Source organism: Poecilia formosa, unplaced genomic scaffold, assembly GCF_000485575.1.
Source record: "Poecilia formosa unplaced genomic scaffold, Poecilia_formosa-5.1.2 Scaffold28, whole genome shotgun sequence".
NCBI classification, from domain to species: Eukaryota; Metazoa; Chordata; class Actinopteri; order Cyprinodontiformes; family Poeciliidae; genus Poecilia; species Poecilia formosa.
In genome coordinates, this window is record NW_006799967.1 from 3237177 (window position 1) to 3258096 (window position 20920).

Here is a 20920-nt window from a genome sequence, read left to right on the forward strand (position 1 = left end):
TTTGACGTTTCTTTTCTATTTATTTTTTTTGATTGAATAATTCCGAAACAAATCTAACTCCATAAATGGATAGACTATTTAAGCACCATGTGGGGGACGTTGACTATAACAAACCATGGGTTGAAATCCTTTTATCGTCTTTTGCATACACTTAAGATATACTTAAAACATTAGTGTAAACTTGCTTGGTTATAGAAACAAACTCTTCATTCAGTTACCAATACTAAATTGTTATATTTTTTTTCCTCTATTGTGAACACCGATATTCTTGACATTCATCATCCTGAATAAGGTTAGGATGTGACACATGGCAAACGGTGCAAGGCTGAAGATCCTTCAGCAAACTTTTAATTTGCTGAACGTTTAATTATAGGAGCATGTTGACTTGTTTCTGATCTGTTTTTGTGTTTCACATAAATTCAGAATTTCACCAAAACGTGTTAAAGCGATAGCGAGTTCCCATTTTTGTAAACTATCCATTGACATGACCTTAGACTGACGGATATCTTCAGATATTTTCAGTGTCGCTTCAGTAAAACTCTATACAAGCACTGCATTCTCTGACATATCGCATATTGTTTCTCTGCGTTTGAACTCGCCTCTGTTATTGATAATTCCAGCATGCCACAAGAATGAGCTCAGAGGGTTTCAATTGATTTCAAGACAGGCAGAGTTGCTTTCATTCCTGAGGTATGAGCCACATTTAGACCTCAGACTCTGCACACTAAAAGCCAATTTTAGAGTTTCTCTGCACACCTTTCTTGCATCTTGAAGATGCATTGACCCGCTGCATGCGTTTTTCATGATAAAAGGGGCATTTCAACTTTGTCTGACCTTGAAGAGCTCATACTAAATAACCGTGCACGCGACCCTGCATGTTAATGTACAGGATGGTGCACATGTGTGCCAGAGGAGTAGTTTTGCCGTATTTAAATTCCTGAGAAGTCTATCCTTGCATACACTGTAGCTGCCTGATGAATACTAAGTTATTATAGTGTTGAATTGCATATCAATGATTGCTTAAATCGACTATTATTTCTACCACCTCACTCTGGATACTGTGATAACACAGTAGACTAGGGGTTCAAAAGCAGGTTTCCCAAAGTTGCTGTAATAAGATGAAATAAAACATTTGTTTCACAATATTGCATTTATGGTTGGCAGTAAATGCATCATAAATTCAAGCAAAGTGAGCAGATTTTTTTTATTTGGTTTTAATCAAGAGCGCAGCAAAATACTGGATTACAGCTTTGAATTTATGGCCTTCTTTGAAACCTGGTAGTGTGTCGGCCTTGTTCATTCTTGTTTGTTTTTTTTTTTTGTTGTTGTTGTTGTTTTTTTTAAATGGAATAAAGAAACTTACACAACCAAAAAAGAATTGGTATAAAAAAAAAACAAATTTGTTTAGCTATAGTTCGTATATTGTAAAAACATACATATTCTTTAAATTATGTTACCCACTTTCTGATAAGTTTTATTCTCCGACTTTGATTTGTTTCTGCAAATTTGTCATAGATAAGAGAGAGCGTTCATTAGAGCAGAGACGGTCCGTCAGAATACTGTCCATAAGCTTATGGCAGCATGCGTTCATGCACACACACTGCGTACTGTCATTCATGCAGCAAACTCTGGCTGTTTAGCTGAGGTGTGAATTACCCGGACCACTAGAGCAGAAACAAGTATAGGCAGCTTGCCTTGGGATAATTGAATTATTTATAATGGCACCTCATTGAAATAGATTCTATGTTACAGTCTCAAACACAAGGAATCAATCAATGAACACAATCAAACACATTTGGACAAATTTCAAGCGACTGTCGACTCGCACGCTTTCTCTCTTGAGTTTTATCAGAGTTACTCGAGAGAGTCTTTATGTCTCATTCAACAGCTTGTCTCTTCCATCGTGTTTGTTGTGTAAAGAAATCTCATACGTGATTTGTTAGACTGCGTCTTTGTAACTGTGACGTATCTGGATAAAATTTCCAACTTAAATATCTGCATGAATGTTGTTGAACCTTCTGAAGGAGAAATCTCAGTCCTTTAAATGAGCATAGATGATAATAATTATTTTTGCATATTAATGTTGTTTTATTCTAACTAAAATATCCCCAAATGTACAGTATGTAGACACTACACATGCTTACTACTCCGGTATATTCTATTAAAGGGGAAGTATCATGCAAAATTGACATTTTCTGAGCTTTACATCTTGTTATAATGTTATTCCTTCATCAAACACATACTTGAAGTATTGCTTTGATTTTTTTTTTTTTCATGCATGTTTGAAAAATCCTTTAATCTCCCATGGCAACCATTCAGCTGTGCAAAACGCCTGGGTGGACCTAGTGGCACCTTCAAGGTGCAGCTCCTACGAAGAGCTGCAGTTTCCGTGCATCCGAGCTTCCATGTCACAAAGCAGCACTCCCGTGCAACTCCACCAACTCAGCTCCTTCAGACTAGCCAGCAGCAATTAGCAAACACCTGATTGAACTGTGCATCTGCTCAGCTCATTATAGGAGCTACTTCTTAGTGTAACGCTAATAAAACGTTGTTGAAGGGTTAGTGGATGACTTCCTGAAGGCGGAGTTTCAGAAAGAGAGTGTTTTTAAAGAGACGGAGGCCTAATTTTAAGTAAACTTTCTTTCAAGTCATATTTGATGTATATATAGCATTTTTTTAACAACTGAAGTTAACATAGTTACTTTATTATGCTATAAAATAGCACTATGTGCTATGTCCCTTTAAATCTAATTCCTTTCAATTTATTTTCACCAATTCACAATAAATGTTATCAAAAGGCACTTTATATTTCAAACTGGTCCATCTTCTATTCGATTATAGTGCTGAGAAAAAATACTTCCTCTCTTACATTCTATTCTTTCTTCTTATCACCCTTGAATCTTTCAGGATGAAGGGTTTTTGATCGTGAACGCTCCAATTAAGTTTATGCCACAGCCATCCTGCAGTCAGATTTTAGTCAGTGCTGCTTTCACACATAGGCTTGTTGGTCTGCTTTGGATCACTGTTCTTCCAAATACACCAAGTGTGCTTGCACTTAAGGTCACAAACTGATGGCCAGATGTTCTCCTTCCAGGGAACATCACTCCATCAATCAGGGCAAGTCATCCAGGTCATGAAGCAACAAATCAAACCCCCAGTCCATCACACCACCACTGTGTTTGACCATTGGTGTGATGTTGTCTTACCAAAATGCTGTGCCAGGGGGTTATTGGTGACAGCACATCGTAGACAGGTTGCCAGGTTCATCACAGAGTAAACAACCATGCACAGGTACACCCGCTCCCAAGGGCAATTTAGGAAGACAAGTTAACCTAACGTGGATGTTTTTGGACTGTAGGCAAAAGCTGGATTGATTACCAAGAGAGCTGCATGGGGAGAGCCTGCAAACAACATACATGGGGTTCAACAAGATGTTTCTTGGGGGGAGGAGAGGGGAAATAAAATAAAATCTCTATATTCTTTTTGGTCTGCAGTGGTTTTGTGCCATGAACTCCACAGTTGCAGTTTTCACCTGGTCTGTTTCTTCTTTTAGAAACTTAAACGCTGATCTCTTGAATCGGCACAGGACAAAGACTCGGCTGAAACAAATATAAAACACTCAACCAGGAGTTTTTTCTGGTTTACAGAACATATAATATATAGTTAATGGCTGCAAGACAGCCATCATTAGTTTTGTCTCTTAACAAGACACGGTTAAATACAGGGAGTCCTTTGCGTTAGAAATGGAGCGCCCTACGTTAACGACAGCAGTAGCTCTGTGAATGACTTCATGTGTTGAACAGACACATCTAAACACGGTGGCTTTAATCCAGGGGTTTCTATCTGTGTAAAAGATAAACAAAGAAACGTCAATGGCAGCAATAACCCCGACGTTAACTCCCTCTCGAAATGAGACACTGGTAAACACAGATTTCTATTTTCTCCATATGATGACGATGAAGGTTAATCACTGAAAGGTAAAGCCGTTTTTTTTTAATCTCTCAGATGTGATGCTTTATTCTTTGAAATATGTGTTCTCCTATGTAAATATATATTCATAAGCAGATTAAAAATATTCCGTTTGACATCACTTGTCTGTAGGCCGTGTGAGTGTGAGCCCAGCGGGAGTTTGGATCAGTGCTCCCCCATGGACGGGCATTGCTACTGTAAGCCAAGCGTGGAGGGGCAGAGCTGCAATAGGTGGGTGAGAAGTTTGTTGCTTATGTCACCTTTGTGCGTATGTACCTTGTGGTTGCTAAGGTAACTATTTAAGTCCCTCATAATAAGAACAACTCATGATTTTTTTTTTTGCTTTCAACTGTAAAAAAAAACATCTTTTGTAATAATGGGAAGTAATGTTTCCCAACATGAATTGCACCAATTATCCTCAGAAGCTAGGTCGCCACTTTAACCAGGCGCAGCAAAATGGAAAAAAAAAAAAAAAAAAAAGTGAAGAAAGAGAAGGCAAAAGTTTAACCCATTTTGTTTGCTGTTGCCTATTTCCCTGACTACCACAGTGTACTCAACCGTTTCCCTCTTTTATATTTTCCTCCAGGACACACGATCAAACTGATACACTCATTGTTTCAATGGAAACACACACGGCTCCACGGCTCCCACTCCTGGACCACTGAATCATACCGTGGTCCCTGTTTGACTTTTCTTTTTTTTTCTTTCCACTGAATTTCACAGCTCATTGAACAAGTTCCTCTCCTGTGTAATGTGACTAGTGCAAGGGGTGATTTTTAGCAGTGTTCCTGTCCCACCCATATGCCAGTAGCTGTGTATAGGTCAGAGCTCGCGGACCTTGCGGCTGAACTCACTTATTCCTTTTCCTCCTCGGCCCCACAGTGCGCATCAGCCGGCGTCTCTGCGGCTGAACCTTAAGGGACAGTGAGAATGTGGGACGCATTAAACTGCTCAAAAGCAGCTGGTGGGTTATCTTGGGTTTTATTTTGACTACATGGTTGCGTGTCCATTTGTGTATGAAACCTACAGATGCAAGCCAGGATTTTTCAACATGCAAAGAGAGCACCCAGCAGGCTGCCAGCCATGTTTCTGCTTTGGTCACTCATTCGCCTGCTACTCGTCCAATCACTACAGAGCCACTGACATCACCTCAGACTTCGTTGAAGGTATGTCAAAGCTAATCAACCTGCATACATAGATGAATTATTTCTGCATACACCCAGCTTGATACATACATTTCTATTGTGGTATACTCTTTGCTATAAATGAATGTTTAATTCAGCTGGCTGTTGCTCGAGTGTCTTGAAGTTTTGGTGTGTAAGTGACCAATTTAATATCCAAAACTTCAATTTCAAGTTATCTGTACAGAAGCGTTACCTTTCCAGCTGTAATTGTTAACGATGTCATTATCGCTGAAACGGAGGATAATATTTTGAATTTCAAAACTCCTTCTGGTCACAGATCAGGACGGCTGGTGGGGAGAGTTCTCCGGAGGCCTGAGGTACCCCCTGCTGTGGAAGGAAGGTGAAGTCTACCTGCTGCCTCTTAATGAGGAAGACACTGGTTTCTACAGAGCCCCCGGTGAGTCAGAAAGCAAAACACCAAAACATATCAACAAATCCATAAAATTGGATTGATATTTTGAAGCTCAGTGGAGGAATATAATTTGGTGTAATGAAAAAAAAAGTGCTTGTCTTGAAATGTGGAACTTGAATTGATTTTTGCTGCGGTGTGGTGACAAGGAGTTTGGTGAATCTGGGCTTTTGCAGTTTTTCCTGTGTCATCGATTCCTGAAGTTGCAAGAAATGTAGAGGCCTTAAAAATGACTTTATGTGGATTTTTGTAATTTGAACTCTTTGTCAACTCAGCATGTTGTCATTGTAGCATTGAAACTGAGCANCACCTCAGCATGTTGTCATTGTAGCATTGAAACTGAGCACAGGCCGGTTTCCAGAACAAAACATAGCGGTTTAATGTTGGTTTCAGTTTTTGACTGCCACTTCTCCACTAGTTGCTGCAAACAGCCAGTCACCAGGCCACTTAGACCTTTTTTATCTTCTTTAATGAAAGACAAATTAAACTACCTAGAAAAATTTCCAATAGTGAAAAGCAGTCATTTTGTAAAAACTAAATCACTTCTGTCTTATTAGTATGATTTAAAACCACAGGTTAAGCTTTTAAAGAGAGAGTTTTTTAATTGAATTGAAGGCGCTATCAGTAATAGCTTGCTTTATCGGCTAACAACTACTTATAATAATATGATGCTTTAACTAAGGTTGCTGGATGTATCAATACACCTTGTCTGCTCAATCACCTCCAAAAACTGCAGACTGAAATAAATAAAATTAAATAAAAGCGAGATCTGCACAAATGACAGTTTTTCGGATAATTTTAATGTTGTTTTCCCCTGTTGGAGACTTCACTAAAAAGTTACTTATCTTATTTATTCATCCTAAGATTTTCACTCAAACCCTGAGGAGACGGACTTGTTTTTAGGCCAGAGTCCAGACTCTGGAATAATCTGCCTCTAAATATTAGATGTGTACAAACACTGGAACATTTTAAATCTCCACTGAAGACATATTTTAATGCTTTATTCTACATCCAATTCATTTTAAGACATTTTACTATTCTTTATGATGCACTGATTATGCTTTAAATTATTTTAGTGAATGTTGTTGAAAGATACAATATACAAGTTTAAAAAAACCCTCCAGCTGGAAGATGTAATAGTTTGTAATGTCTTTTGCTCATCCTTGTTGTTCCTCCCCATACTCCTGCGTTTTGGCTGCAGTTCATATGATGGTTATTCTGATATCATTACTTCCGAAAAAATAAAAAAATAAAAAAAATTCCTCTCAGAGCCATTAGAAGATAAGAGAATAATCTGTCCAAGCTACCAGACTTTGAGCCCCTTTTCATCAGCTGCCCCAGCAGCAAACGCCTGATGGAATTGGATGCCTTNGCAAAGCTGGAGAACCAACAAAGTGAAAATTGGCTTGACTTCCTCTTGTCTCCGCTAAGTCGGTTTTGGCCATCTTCTCAGATTCCCTCCGGCCATCACTCAGACCTCAGCCAGAAGCAAAACAGGAGCAATCCCATTAACCCTGAAGTCTCTGGGTTTTAATGCCCAGAATGCGTGATCACAGAGAACAACTTCATCTTGGGGCGTCTTTTTTTCTTTTCTTTTTTTTTTTTCTAGACGGATGAGAAGCGCTGTGCTGAAAGAGGCTGCGACAAAGCATGGTGGTCTGGCATAATTTGTCAAACATTATTAGAAATGCACTGCTAAGTCACTGACGTGCCAGTTTGAATTTGTCAATCTGTGCATATAACTCTAAAATGAATAATTATATGCCGTGACAGATAGTAAACATTAATAAACATGGACATGTGCAGTTAGAAATGTTTTTCTTTTTTACGGCTGCCGTTATTTTCCCAGTCTTCTTTGGTGTCTCTGAAGGCCACGTTGCACAGATTAGCATCCCAACTGCCTACGAACAGCTTCGCGACAGCATGGTTATCTACTTTGTGCAGCGCTTGTTTATGGTTTTTCTCTACATAACGTATACACACATCTGTTACAGTGGCATTGCTAATAATGATCTCATTTTCTCTTGCCTTTTTCATAGTTGTGCATGTGCAGAGTCACTTTAAAGATTACACCAAAGTGGCAGCTGCTTTGGAAACGGCTCTAGTTTTCCCTCTCTCTGCTCCGGCTGTTTTTTTATTTATTTATTTATTTTTAATTTGCATTTTTGCACTGAAATCCCTCCACTGTGCATCTTCACAAGCGTTGGAGATAATTCTGAGTGACAACACAGCGTCTAGCATCACACAAAATGCCATTCTGTGATTGAGTGAGTGTTTTTTGTGTTATTATTTTGTTCTTGCTTTAGTTTCTCTTGGGCTTGCTCATATTTAATAATCAGTAATTCTACTGGCTTTCCAGGGAAAATAAGAAACTGTTTAGCTTGGTCAGTTCCAAAACTAACAACCCTTGCCCGAACAGTGGACAGTACTGTGCAGATGTTTTTCCTCAACAGTTATTGACAAAGAGGGTCGGCCAGAATTGGGAGGGTTTCAGACGGTGCAAAAGGAAATTGGAAGGCGGAATTGCACTCACCTTTTATTTATTTTTATTATTTTTTTGAGTCTTCCTGACAGTTAAGCCAACATGTTGCTTGCACCAGCCGGGATGTCAAAATTGCTCCTTCTTTTTCCTTCGACATGAAGATGTTTCATTTTTGTAAACATTGTGAATTGCCTCCTCCTCTCGATCTTTTTTGTTTTTTTTTTTTGCTTCAGTTTAAATCCGTCACGTCATAAATGAATGCAGGCAGAGAGTCGTGAGTGTGTTTTTGTGTCTACACTTAGAGAAACTTGTACTCTTAAGTCTTGCCATATTCCCCCCCCCCCTGTTTTATCCTGAATGTCTGCCTAACACTTGGTGCAGATGGATTTCCAGTCCCTTTAGCAACTTTAAGCGTGGCTGCCAGAAAGTGTTACTGGCAAACAAAACAGTTGCTTTTGTCCTGCGTTCAGGATCTTCGGTTGCCACTTGAATATGCTGGACAGCGACTGCGGCTGCCTTGGCAAGGCTGCGCTTCATACCGACGGGGACACCGAGCGTCTCAAGACCTCGGAGCCATCTGCTGAAAAGCCTGTAATGTTGATCTTTCTTCCTATCGGTAGAACAACCCGACCTGCTGAGCCTGAAGCGGGAGCAGGGCTCAAAGAAAACAGGACAAATGTGAAGAAAAGGACAGAATTTTAATGAACTTTGCCTGTAGCAGAAAGGAGCGGAGCAGAATATGGTTATCCTTATGCTAAACTCATGAGAGAAAGAGAAGACCCTTTATAAACATCCCTTGGCTTCTTGACACTCGTATTCAAGCACAGCTGCTGCAAAGGGTACCTGCAGCCCGGCACGCGTAAAGTTTTTCTTGTGGCATTGCCTTCTGGAGACATGCAAAATCAAAAAGACCTTCCGCATAAGAAAGTCAAGAGAAAATCTATTGTAGTAAATGGGTGAGAGATGGATAAATATTCAGCCTGTTTTCATTTAAAGTACCTTACTCGCAAGTAAATTTGGCTTTGTTCAAATATTTGTTGATGAGAAAGCGGTGTCCCCTCATAAGAAATAATTAATTGGCTGTTTTCTGATATTTCTTTTTTTTTTTTTGTCAAAGCTTTGCACTTCTGCTTCTGATCTTCACTAATTCTGATTTAATTTCCAAACGCCTGCCAAATTTTCCAAGTCACTTACATCACTTACATCTTATTTGGAAGTGGAGATTGGGTGCTGGGTTAGTATTTTACATCAACCTTTTGAGCTTTATATTGTTCCTTATTGTCATCTCTTCATCAGAAACACGTCTGGAGTTTGGCCGGACGATACGGCTGGGAAAACGTATCATGATATGAGAATTTATCGCAAATTATTAATTAGATTGTTTTGTTTTAAATATCTAAAATACTGCCAAACTGCTGGAGTGACTCTTCCTGTTTTGTCCACTTTTCACTCCATGCCATTCTTTTTTTTTTTTTTTTTAAGCAGTTATGAGGCTCGGTTTCAAAACCCGAAACTGCTGTTTAAAACACCCCGGACAAACGTATATAAATATTGATGGCCTGATAGATGGGCTCTCTGTTATGTAAAGTACACACGCAGGTTATCTAGTGCAATATTTAAAAGTTCACAGTTTGTCCACGCAGCCTTCGCCCTCAAACTGTTGCCATGGCAGCCGGTGATGGAGCCTCAGTGGCACTCGTGTTTATGCAAGGCAGCAATGATTTAATCAGACTGAGCTGATTTAATTGAGGTGAAGAGAAATCCAAATCCTAAATCCTCTGATTGATTGGGAGCTCATCCACTATTCACCAAAAGTTATGCAGAGATCTATCACTTGCGAGTTCGGCTTGGTGTGCTCCTGGCAGACTGTCGGCAGCAGCAAAGACAGCAGGCTTCTAATCTCTTTGAGAGGCGAAAGAAAACTGGTTGAAAATCAGACGGCAAAAGGCTGAAAACTTTTCTGGGTAGCCAAGGGATCATTTTTAAGGAAGCACTCGGCGACACAGCTGATATTTTTCATCAGCAGTTTGTGTACGTTTAAGTAAAATGAAAGCATCTGCAGCCTGCTTGGATGTGGTGAGGCAAATCCCAAAACGTTAAGAGTTACTGCCTTGTATGAGTTGTATGTTCATTGTTGTGAAAACATTATTTGCCCCCCTCAGATTTTGTACAAGTAATGTTCTGAGGTCCAGCCTTTTGTCCTAAGTGAGAACGTAAGCGCGTGGTATATTCTTGCTTTATCTAAAATTCACAGTCTGTCTGATGTGTCTGCGAATTTAGATCCTGTTTGACAACATGGTGCCAGAATAAACCAAAAATTCTGCTCTGCACCAGAAAACCCTAGAGCAATGTGTCTGAACATCAAGTCAAGTGTAGCAGGAAAATGATCTGAAACACAGCACCAACTCCACCTCTGAATAACTCCAAAACAAACACAAAAAAAAAAAAAGCCAAACTCTAGATTAAAAACAACTGAGACTCTGTGACACGACCTTAAACAGTCTGTTCATGGTCTAAAGCCCCGCATTCAAATCTAATTTAAAACTGTTTTGCAAAAAAAAAAAAAACAATAATTGTACAGGCTCGTTGCCAGTTGCTGGCACCACATAATGCCAGTTGTTGCTGCCAATGGTGGTGCAAGCATTTATTAGGATTTGAGGACAATTACTTTATCCATATTTGGTCAGCTTGATTTGAATATCTTTAATGTGCTAATAAGTGAAATCATCGCTTCAACCCTCAATTTCATTTAAATATCAGACAATGAAATTGTCTGATATTTGAAATTTTATTGACGCTCTGAGACATATTAATGTGGCAAATGAGCAAAAACAGAAGAAATCTGAATGAGGAGAAATGTATTTAAAAAGCAACGTAAATGCAAAAGCTACCAGAACGTTCAAACTTGTCCTGATTTTGTTGAAAATACAGAAAATAATGATTTATTAGTTATCTAAACTGATCGTGTAATCAATTTGTCATGACGAGGAGTTGCCAGGTCACAGATATGCTTTTGGCTTCTTGTGCATCTAACACACACTAAGCTGGAGTTGGAATGAAACTTATTTAATGTTCTTCAGTTTTTGTGGCTCCATTGGACTTTATTCATTAGAAATGGGACAGACTGAAGGACAGACTGAAGGACAGACTGAAGGGGAAGACATGCAGTAAATGGCCAGAAGTAGAACTGGGGACGATTACATTGTCCTGCTCTATCAGCCATGAGGTGCCATTTTCCTTCAATTTATCATGCTATTTAAAATAATTGATATAAATTCATGGCCATGCATAGGCACCAGATCACAATTTTAAACAAATAATTCACTGGTTGTTTATGTTTTATTTTCTGTGCAATGATTTATCACTGTGAATGGTGCTGTTTTTGCCGCTATATTGCACTTGTGCTTTGGTAGTCCTGTCTTTGCTAACACATACAAAAAAAAAATAAATAAATAAATAAATAAATAAATGAAAGGCACCCGTGCACTGTAACAACCTACAAGCTACATCTGAACACAAGTGTTTGAAACCATAAGGGAGCATAAGGTGCAAATTCCAGCTTAATCGCATGTTTATATTCCTGGGCTCATTACCCACAGTTATGCAAGGTATGTGCCATATACATTCCCAATTAATCACTTTAGATGTAATAACCGTTGACTTTTATTTTCTGTGAACATGGAAGTCTCCCATTACTCAGTATTACAGTGTATCACTCCCCAAATGTGGGTAATTACCTCTTGTCTGTTCCTCAAAATCAGTGGCTCTACTGGGGCTGTTCTCTAAAGCAACAGTAATCTTCTGCTGGCAAAGGCTACGCTTTTGAGTGTCGCCTGAGTGCTGTTTGTCAGAGTGACTCACTGGAGAGAGCATATTTTAAAACAAGGCGGTTTTACAGAGTTTCAGAAATGCGAGTTAACGGAAGAGTCAGAATATATGCATATAAATACATGAAACTTGGGGGTGTAATGCTACCTAGAATCACAATTTGCCACATGCCTGTTTTGGCCTCAGTTCGATGTGGATTGAGTGCAAAGGAAAAAAAAAAGAAAAAAAGAAAAAGGAAAATAATGCCACAAGCTTGATTTCTTTGTATTATTTTGAAAAAGGAAAAAAGTAACGTGCACTTACAGAGGATTGGTGCAACTTCACGTTAACATTAATGTTAAAACCAAAAAAAGTAAAATATTTTGAATTACTTAGTGCCTTATTGAACATTTATAAAAATACAAGGAAGGAATTTCTATAGATGTTGAAAATATTACAAAAAAAAAAAAACAACAAAAAAAAAGAAACTGCGGAAGTGTGGCTATTTTAATTAATTCCTGCTTTAATGTCCTAAACTATGAACAGCAATATGGAACCAAATAAATCCTGCCAATGTGCATAAAGCAACAGCATACAATATAAAACACCCACCACTCACCTGACATTTAATTGTTTAAAAACCAGGTGGCGCTACTTATGCACCTGATGAGACTTAATTAGCATCTGGAGGAGATTGTTAAAAGCCTTGTAGCTATTTCACCTCTCTGCATTAGAGTTCCAAAGCAAGTGAATTGTGAGAATTAGACCTATGCGATGACGGCGCTGCCTCTATGGATCACAGGGAATAATTAAACTGTTTTTGCACCTTGCATTAAAATTGAGGTGGTGTGTTTTCAGACTCCTGTGTGTCTTGGTTCGGTTTGGCGTGGAGTGTTGTTGACAGCATCTCCAATTTCTCTCTTTCTTTTTTCCCCAACACAAAACGATAAAGTTCATCCGTATGCATTTTAGATGTTGCTAACTGTAAGTGATTAATATATTTGTACAGCAACGGTTCTGTCTAAATAATAAAAAAAGAGAATATGCAGAGGTTCAAGTCACAGTACTTAATAGTTCAATGAACTTTGGACACAGTTGGTTGCAGTGGATTTCATTTGGTGGTCTGAGAATAAAAGAGGTGGATGAAAATGCAAACCACACTTTTCCGGTGGTTTCTTATTCGGGAACTGGAAATCCTTTGTCCTACATTTGAAAATGGACTAATTTTAGTATGTAGACATCAAATATTGCACATATAAATAATAAATTAAAAGATTCAAAACCTGTAAAAAACATGAAAGAAAAAAACATTTTTACTTAAAGCAATGGTAAAAATTAGCGGTTAGAGCAAATAACTTACCTCTAGTAAAAGAACTGGAGGTTTCATTTGTAATGTGATTATTTTAACAAAAAAATAAATAAATATACTATAAGGAATCAGGAATGAAAAGTTGTTTTCAAACTTTTCTGGATGTTCTGGCTGGGGTTAAATCAGGTCAGTTTTTTTTTATATAGAGCACATTTCAGCCTGCGATTTAGAGGTGGTGGTGGCCTGTATCCAGGGTAATTATTCACAACAAAGGCAGAAATAAAGGGAGGGAAGATGTACAGCAAAGGTTCCCAGAACCACGGATCTCATTTTCGCATAAATACTCTGCATAAACCATCGTATAAAATCCTTTACCATTCACTCCTTTTTAAAACAACATGTTTTTTCCTCTACTCATCTTAGACGCTGCCACAGCTAAAATGGAATTTATCAACAAAATGTCTAGTTTTTTTTTCTTTTGTATGTTTTAAACTGGCAAAAATGGGACTAAAAAAAAAAACTTGGAAATGTGTTTCGATCTGTTGCTTGTTTTTGTAATTCCTACGCGGTTAACTACTTCAGATGTAAATTTGTGACTCAGCCCGTCTGAGGAACGTCTCACTAATTGAAAATGCATTTCATAAGAAAGCCTTTTTTTCCCCTCTTGCGCTACAGATTTTCTGTTTTAATTTGTTTAGCCTTTTCAACTGGTATTGATCTCAAACTCCTCGGAGACGTGTTTGCTCGAAGCAAGAACGCCGTCTGTGTCCTCCATGCCGATGGCTGGACTGCAGGTGTTTATCATGCCACTCCCTTTGTGTCTGATTAGCAATAATTATCTATTTCCTTTGCATCTGAAGTCTGTCTGGCATGAGCGATGGCTTACGGGATTGAACAGAAAGTACTATCGATTACCCCATGGAACAAAAGCCTTCGTCATTGAATCACTGCCTGGTTCTCATTTCCTCCAAATCCCGCTCCTAAAGTTGGATGATGAATATAAATAATCGTGTCCTCTGCTCTGCTCATTAATGTATCCTCACAGTAAACCTGTCACTGCTACTTGCTTAAAGGAAAGCTCAGCTTTTATTTTTACCCCGTACGTGTGAAGGAAGATATTAGAAAGGCAAAAGGTGGAAAGAAAAAAGGGTAGATGGATGGATGGATAGAATCACTTTGCAGAAAGTTATCAGTCAGGAGAAGAATCAAAAAATGGACAGTGTTTTTAGTCTATTTTTATACTGCAGCACAGTAAAGAAACTCATCGGTATTTGAAGAAAACATGGAGTCAGAGGGACATTACTAAAACGTGACATGTCTGCGAGATTGATAAAAAACCCCAGATCAAACTGAAACTGGTCATTGAGGCTGCCAAACGTCTGAAGAGGTTGCGGACAATTTTGGATGAGTATTGGTTGCGTTGTCCATGTGACAGCAATCCCCTTTGTTGTGCACTTACAGCTGGACTTATAGGATACATTTATTTTCTTATCCGAAGAAAGCGCCAGGCCTGCCTACAATCTCACTAGATTGTTTAAGAATTTGTTACTCTGGAACAAAACTAGCGCCTCTGATCTCAAATTCAAATGGCATTTCTGGCACGAGAACAACACAGCATATTACCAGAAGAACATCACACCCAGAGTAGTAAAAGTGTGGCGACAGCATCATGCTGTATGTGTTACCTTTCCACAAATGGAAGGACACTTTTTTAACAAGTTGGATGAAATTATGAACAATTCCAAATAGAAATCAGTTTTTACCCCAGACACTTAGTTTCACGCTAGAAGACTAAAGATGAAAAGTGACTTTTTTTTTTTCTGTTTGTAGCCTGTTACTGATCCTAACGCTAGATCTGTATCAATAAAAGAAGCAGTTTTGGTATGAGCTAGCCAGAATTCACAGCTACATTGGACAGAAAAACTCTTTGGGTTCAGCTGAATGCAGTTAAGGAAGGGAGCCGTTCTGACAGTCCGATAGATCCGGAGAGACTTCTGCAACTCCCACAAGGCTGCGAGTGAGGATGCTGTCTGATCAAAATAAGGCGGAATACAAAAATGAAATCGGAAGGTGATTGCACGTAGTTTCAATTGAAACGCGTACAATTATACAACAAGGTTATTGCGGCACTTTTGTTGCTTGCGATAACATTCACTCTGCTGACATAGTGTTATGATTTATTGTAAAGAGCCTCAAATGCAATGTGCGAAGGACATAATGTTTCATTTGAAATGAAATTCACGATATGAGACCGAGAGAGGAAAGGACAAATCTGACATAATAATGCATTCCACTAAAATAAGATGCTACGTGTTGTTTATGCAGTCGGTAATATTTTACCAACGCCTGAAAATGCCTCATTTCAGGGTATCAGAAAGTCAATTTAAATAGCAGTTGAGATAAAAAAAAAAAAAAACATTCATCAGTGTGGCTGCCAATGAGAGGGGGAGGGGAGGCACGCAAGGGCACCGCACGAAAAATAAAAGCCGACTCCTGGTTGAACAGATACTGGCTGATCAGACGGCTGAATCGCTCTGAATGATGCCACAGACCCCTCACAAGCAAAATCACCCACTCAATTCCAAAGCCCTCTTAAGCCCCCGAGGAGCTCAGGATGTACTTCACACACGATTACGCACCAAAACAAGATGGCAACCAAGCGTGCAACCTGTCATTTTTCCCTCTCACTTAACCACATCTGGTAAGAGAACGGTAGCATTGTGTTATTGTATGAACGTTTTTATCTTTTTTTTTTTCTTTTTTTTTAAGAGCAAATAAAAGATGTGGTGAAAATGACTTGAATGTGAAGTCGTCTTTTGCGAAAGAAAAAAAACGTTTGTTTTAAAAATTGTTTTCTTGATATAAGCAAGGGATACTTTTAACAAGCATATTTTATTATCAGATGTACTACAGATGAACTTAAACTGAAAAAAGTAAAGGTTTTGATAACATTTACCAAAATGTGAGGTCAGAAATATGTTTGTTACATCTTACGAAATGATCATGGAGAGAGCCCCGCATTTTTCTGCAGACAGCCTACTCCGTGTATGATGACATTGCAGTTTCCATACAGGGGTTTTTCGCCATTTAGCAGTGTAAATATTATAGTAGCTCTTTAGTGACGAACTGGACAAATGTACATAATTCCTCGCCGCATCAGATAAACATTCCTCAAAGTATCCACGTCTCCTGCAGATGCAAAAGCCGGATAGTGGAAGCGGACTAGTCGGAGCGAAACGTCAACATTGCTTTTCAAGTGCATTTCTGAGAAAAACACCCCACCGAACTTCCAACCACTCACACAACACCTCTCACGGAGCTCTATTGAAATATTTTGACCCGGGCTTAGTGCTGAGAAATTTTTGTCACGCTTTCTAATCAATGAAAGCAGATTGTGGCACAGTATTTCGGATGTATTTGAACACATCAGAATGCTTTGTCTACTGTGTGTACGCTCGAGCGTTGCAGGAGGTGAATCGTGTTCAAGTGAATTTTGTTCAAGGACTGCGCTGTAACTTACGTCCCCTTCACTTCTTGAAAAAAGATCTGCCATGTCATAATGTGGACACTGCCATGCTTTTACAAAGCTATGAAGTCATAATTGTTGGTCATCAGTCTTTATTCAAAGAACTTTTGGGGTTTATACTTTTTAAGCATAAATGTGTTATTACTGAAAATTGCTAACGGTGACAGGTAGCTTATTAGTGGGGAGTCATACTTTCTTTTTAAGACTTTTGTTTTTGTCACTAGAGTCATTCTAAGCTTATTGAGGGTAGATGTTCAAGGTTTATTTGATCTTAAAATTAATTACAAAGATATTCAGTTTACGTCACCTACAAGATGACAAAAGCATTGAATCACTCTGATTTAAAGGCGATGTTTAACACATTTCTTTTCACCGTAAAGCTAAATTTTAATTAGATTAGAATGTGAAACATTTTGATGCACCAATTATGGAAAGTGACATCATTTTTGGGGACCCTGGAGGATTGTAGACTACGACTAATATGTGCAGTGCTGATGTTTACATAAACGCTTACATTAGAGTACATGTCACCAGCTGTTAAGCACGGAGGTGGATTATTCATGCTTTAGACGAGCGCGACATGTGAGTGATAGAAGAATGGAATAAAGGTGAAGATGAATATGTCAAATTCCTTAGAATCTGTCAGCACTAAAAGCCTTTTGGATGGGAAAAAAAAAAAGAATGAAATCCTTCAAACAACAACAGAATAGCTATGAGCTCCCAACGAATAGCATTCACACGCTGTCATACTTGCCAGCAGGGGTGTTGACAAGTCTGACAGCCGACTTACAACTCAATGTGACAACAACACATGTCTTGGAAGCTTCTGCATTTTATTTTGAATTTGTAAAATAATATAATAAAAAAAAAAGAATCCAGGAAGTAATCTTGCTTTTTTTTTTTTTTTTTTTTTTTTTTACTTTATTTTCTTTGAAAACCAGATCAGTCATGCCGTGACTGATGCAAGACTTTCAGTAAACTGTTTACATGTTTAACTGAGGGGGATTTAGGCTACGTTCCTCAGACTCAGACAGAAAAAAAAAAAAAAAAAAAACTCTGCTGCTCTGTGTTTAGACTGCTTTAAGTGTGGGAAATTGGTGTCTTGTGGTAGAAATGTCTGAGAGTGTCTTTAATTTATTGTAGCCCAGCAAAAAATGTGCTAATGTGTAATTACACAGGTTCTTCATGTGAGCTTAATAAGCAGGGTTTCTCATTTTATGAGCAAAAAAGCCAAAACATCTGGTCAAAGGCTGAGCCTTCCAGAAGCACTCAAAAGCAACAAAAGCAAAAAATATAACAACATTAAAATAGTTTATAATTGTAGCGATGACCGGAAAGAATTCTAAATATTTCCAAAAAAAGTGTGCCATGTAAATGGATTCAGCTTCTCGGAAACGCTTACCCCACGTTTCAGTATAATTAGAGATATAAAACATTCTGTCGTGACTCTGTTTATGTGTTTAGGATTTACCGTCTCACAAAAAGGTCTCCTATGGGCTTCCTGTCAGAATCCATCCTTTATTGTCCATCGACTCTGAGCAGCTTCTCTGTCACGCCCATGCCTTGATGCTGCCACCACCCTGGTTCACGGGATGTTGGATGGTTTGTTCTGAGTGACGTCAAGTGAAATATTCTCACCTTGCAAAGGACTTTGTTCAAGCTGTTCAGTTTTAGCCTCATCTAACCAGACCACTAAATGGCAACAATTATATCGTAGCAGCTGTTGACTTGGTATCTGCCAAGTTGTAATAACTTTGGTCGTTTTGCATAAAATAAAACCAGCTATAAAACCAGATTTTGGCAACGCCAAACTCATCTGGAAATGAAATAATGGAAGCTTGTGATGCATTAACACACAAAAAAAATAGGAAATACTTTCTTGGAAATCAAAGATTTGAAAAGATTTTCAATAATGGCCTCCTTTTTTTTTTTCTTTTTTTTTCCATGAATGCCAAATTTGGGATGTGACTGATAGTCGTCCCGTCGATAGATTTCTGCAGCTCCTCTAGAGTTACCATGAGCCTCATAACTGCATCTCCGAATTATTGCTTTTATTTCCTGACTCGTCAGTGTAAGTGGATGATGGCAACGTCTTGGTGATTTTTAGATAATGAATAGTCCTCCATGAAAAACTCATATTGTTTTATAACATAACCCTTCTTCAATCTTTCCCACATCTGTGTGTCTGGTGTTTTCCTTCGCCTCCACAATGCTTTGTTTACGGAACGGCTAGATTAATACTGTGATAAAAATGACTTGCAGGTGGACTTTGTTGGTTATATCCTCTGTCGGCTCTCACCACAACGAGCTTGTACACAAATCTGTGTTTATACTTGAGCAGGCCGTCTCGGACTTTAATTGCAAAACTCACTCGACTCTACTTCCTGACGTCCATCCTGTGCTTTCCTTCCAACCAGAGAAATTCCTGGGTCACAAAGTCAACAGCTACGGCCAGCTCCTCTCCATCACCTTCACCTCTGAAACCTCTGAGCTGCTCCCTGACCGTGTCACACTGCTGCTCCAAGGATCTGGAACTGCCCTGTCAGCAGACCTTTCCTACCAGCCGCTGCCAGACGTCGACCCCGGCCTCACCCCATGGCGCTCCTTCGCTGTCAGGTAGGAGCAGGCGGGCGTCAGGCTGTCAGTTTGCAGCTGCGTTGTTTTTTTTTAAGCTACCGCTGTATTCGATTTTTTATTATTTTTTTTTTGTCTCAGGGAAACACAAAATCCATAGCCCGGATGTTAGGATGTTTGTTTGTTCTCCGTGTCTGTGCGCCTCCCCCTGTTGTCTGGGTTGTTCTCTGCGACATTATATTTAGCGCGCCCACAGAACAGGGGCCTTTTAGGACAAAACACGTTAGGATTAGTATTCACCCACATTGACATTGCTGTCACAACCCCAGCTGAATGCCACGGTGAAAATGTGGTAATGAGCCGGCTCCTTCATCTGCTGGCTGTCATGTAGACCTGCCAGGTACAGAGCTGCAGCACATATCCATTTATACATGCTATGCCTCTAGCGGAGGCATTGGAAGTCCAAGGACAATGCAGAACGAGAGCCACAGTCACACCAGACTAATCACTGGAAAGGAGATGTGATTAATGATTTAACAGTTTTAACATACGGATACATTTTCAACTGAAGGGTGTAAATTAAAGAGTCCTCAGAGTATATGAGGTCACAAGCAGAAGTTGTAGGTGGTTGTGCAAAAAGCCAAACCAAACTGACCCTTTGTGAAAATGTATTTGCCCGGCGCTTGGGTCATGCAGCAAGACAATGTTCTAAAGGAAACCACTTTTGAATGAGTCAGAATGTATTTTTGTTTTGTTTTTGGTTTTTTGGCCTAGTCAAAGTTAGAACTTAAAACTAATTGACATGCTGGCACATGGCTAGAAATGTTTTTTTGCATTTTTATATTCAGTTGGGTTATCTATGGCTGATATTAGAATTTGTTTGATGACTTCAACCATTTAAAAGTGACAAAAATGTAAGAAGACAATTAAAAACAGAGCAAATCACTGCTGTGAATCACATAGCACATATTTATAGTACCTGACTTCAGATAATGCCAAGCCCTTCCTGTTTCAGATGAGTTAGGATAATGAAAATTATGTAGGTTTGCTAAGATGCCAAAGTAATGGGAGACAGATGATAGTTTCTATATTCTTTTCAGAAGTTTACATGCACTGATTACTGATTACTACACCTTTAAGAAATTCCAGGAAGGCTAGATAATCTTGTCATGGCTTTTAAGTTTGTGATAAATAACATTATTGGAAATTGGAGATGCATCTCTAGATGTATTTTTAGGTAACATCTCAAACATACTGCTTCCTTGTTTAAAGGGAAAGTGTCTGATTTAATATCAGACAGTGAGACAAAAAAATTCCATGTTGTGTTATATACAGGGTATATAAATATCTTGTTTGAAACGCATATATGTATTTTACTTAAACTTTATAATCTCAGTGTTCCGCCTCTAAAGGATTGGTGGTTTCTTACAGGTAAAGTGGCAGATTGTATTTCAATACTCCTCAGTAAATAGGGGGAAAAAAATCAACGATAATAAAGATAAGATATGCACATAGCAAAACAATGTTTTTTTTTTGGGGGGGGGTTTGTATTTTTGTATTACATACATGAAACTATTCCAGGTGAATACTTGTGTTTACCAGAAATGTGACTCATTGTTCTCTGCTGTTTATTATCTTGTTCCATGTTTTCATGTTACCT

The 20920-nt window shown here is 38.7% G+C and overlaps 1 protein-coding gene across 1 annotated transcript in view; it reads left to right on the forward strand.

The window, feature by feature from the left end:
- Window positions 1–20920, forward strand: part of lamc3 (laminin, gamma 3) — a 124881-nt gene that overhangs the window by 52371 nt on the left and 51590 nt on the right. Inside the window, exons 7-10 of the mRNA XM_007548924.2 lie at window positions 4102–4200; window positions 4999–5135; window positions 5431–5550; window positions 19104–19302. Coding sequence (XP_007548986.1) covers window positions 4102–4200; window positions 4999–5135; window positions 5431–5550; window positions 19104–19302 — 555 coding nt within the window. The remainder of the gene's footprint in view (window positions 1–4101; window positions 4201–4998; window positions 5136–5430; window positions 5551–19103; window positions 19303–20920) is intronic.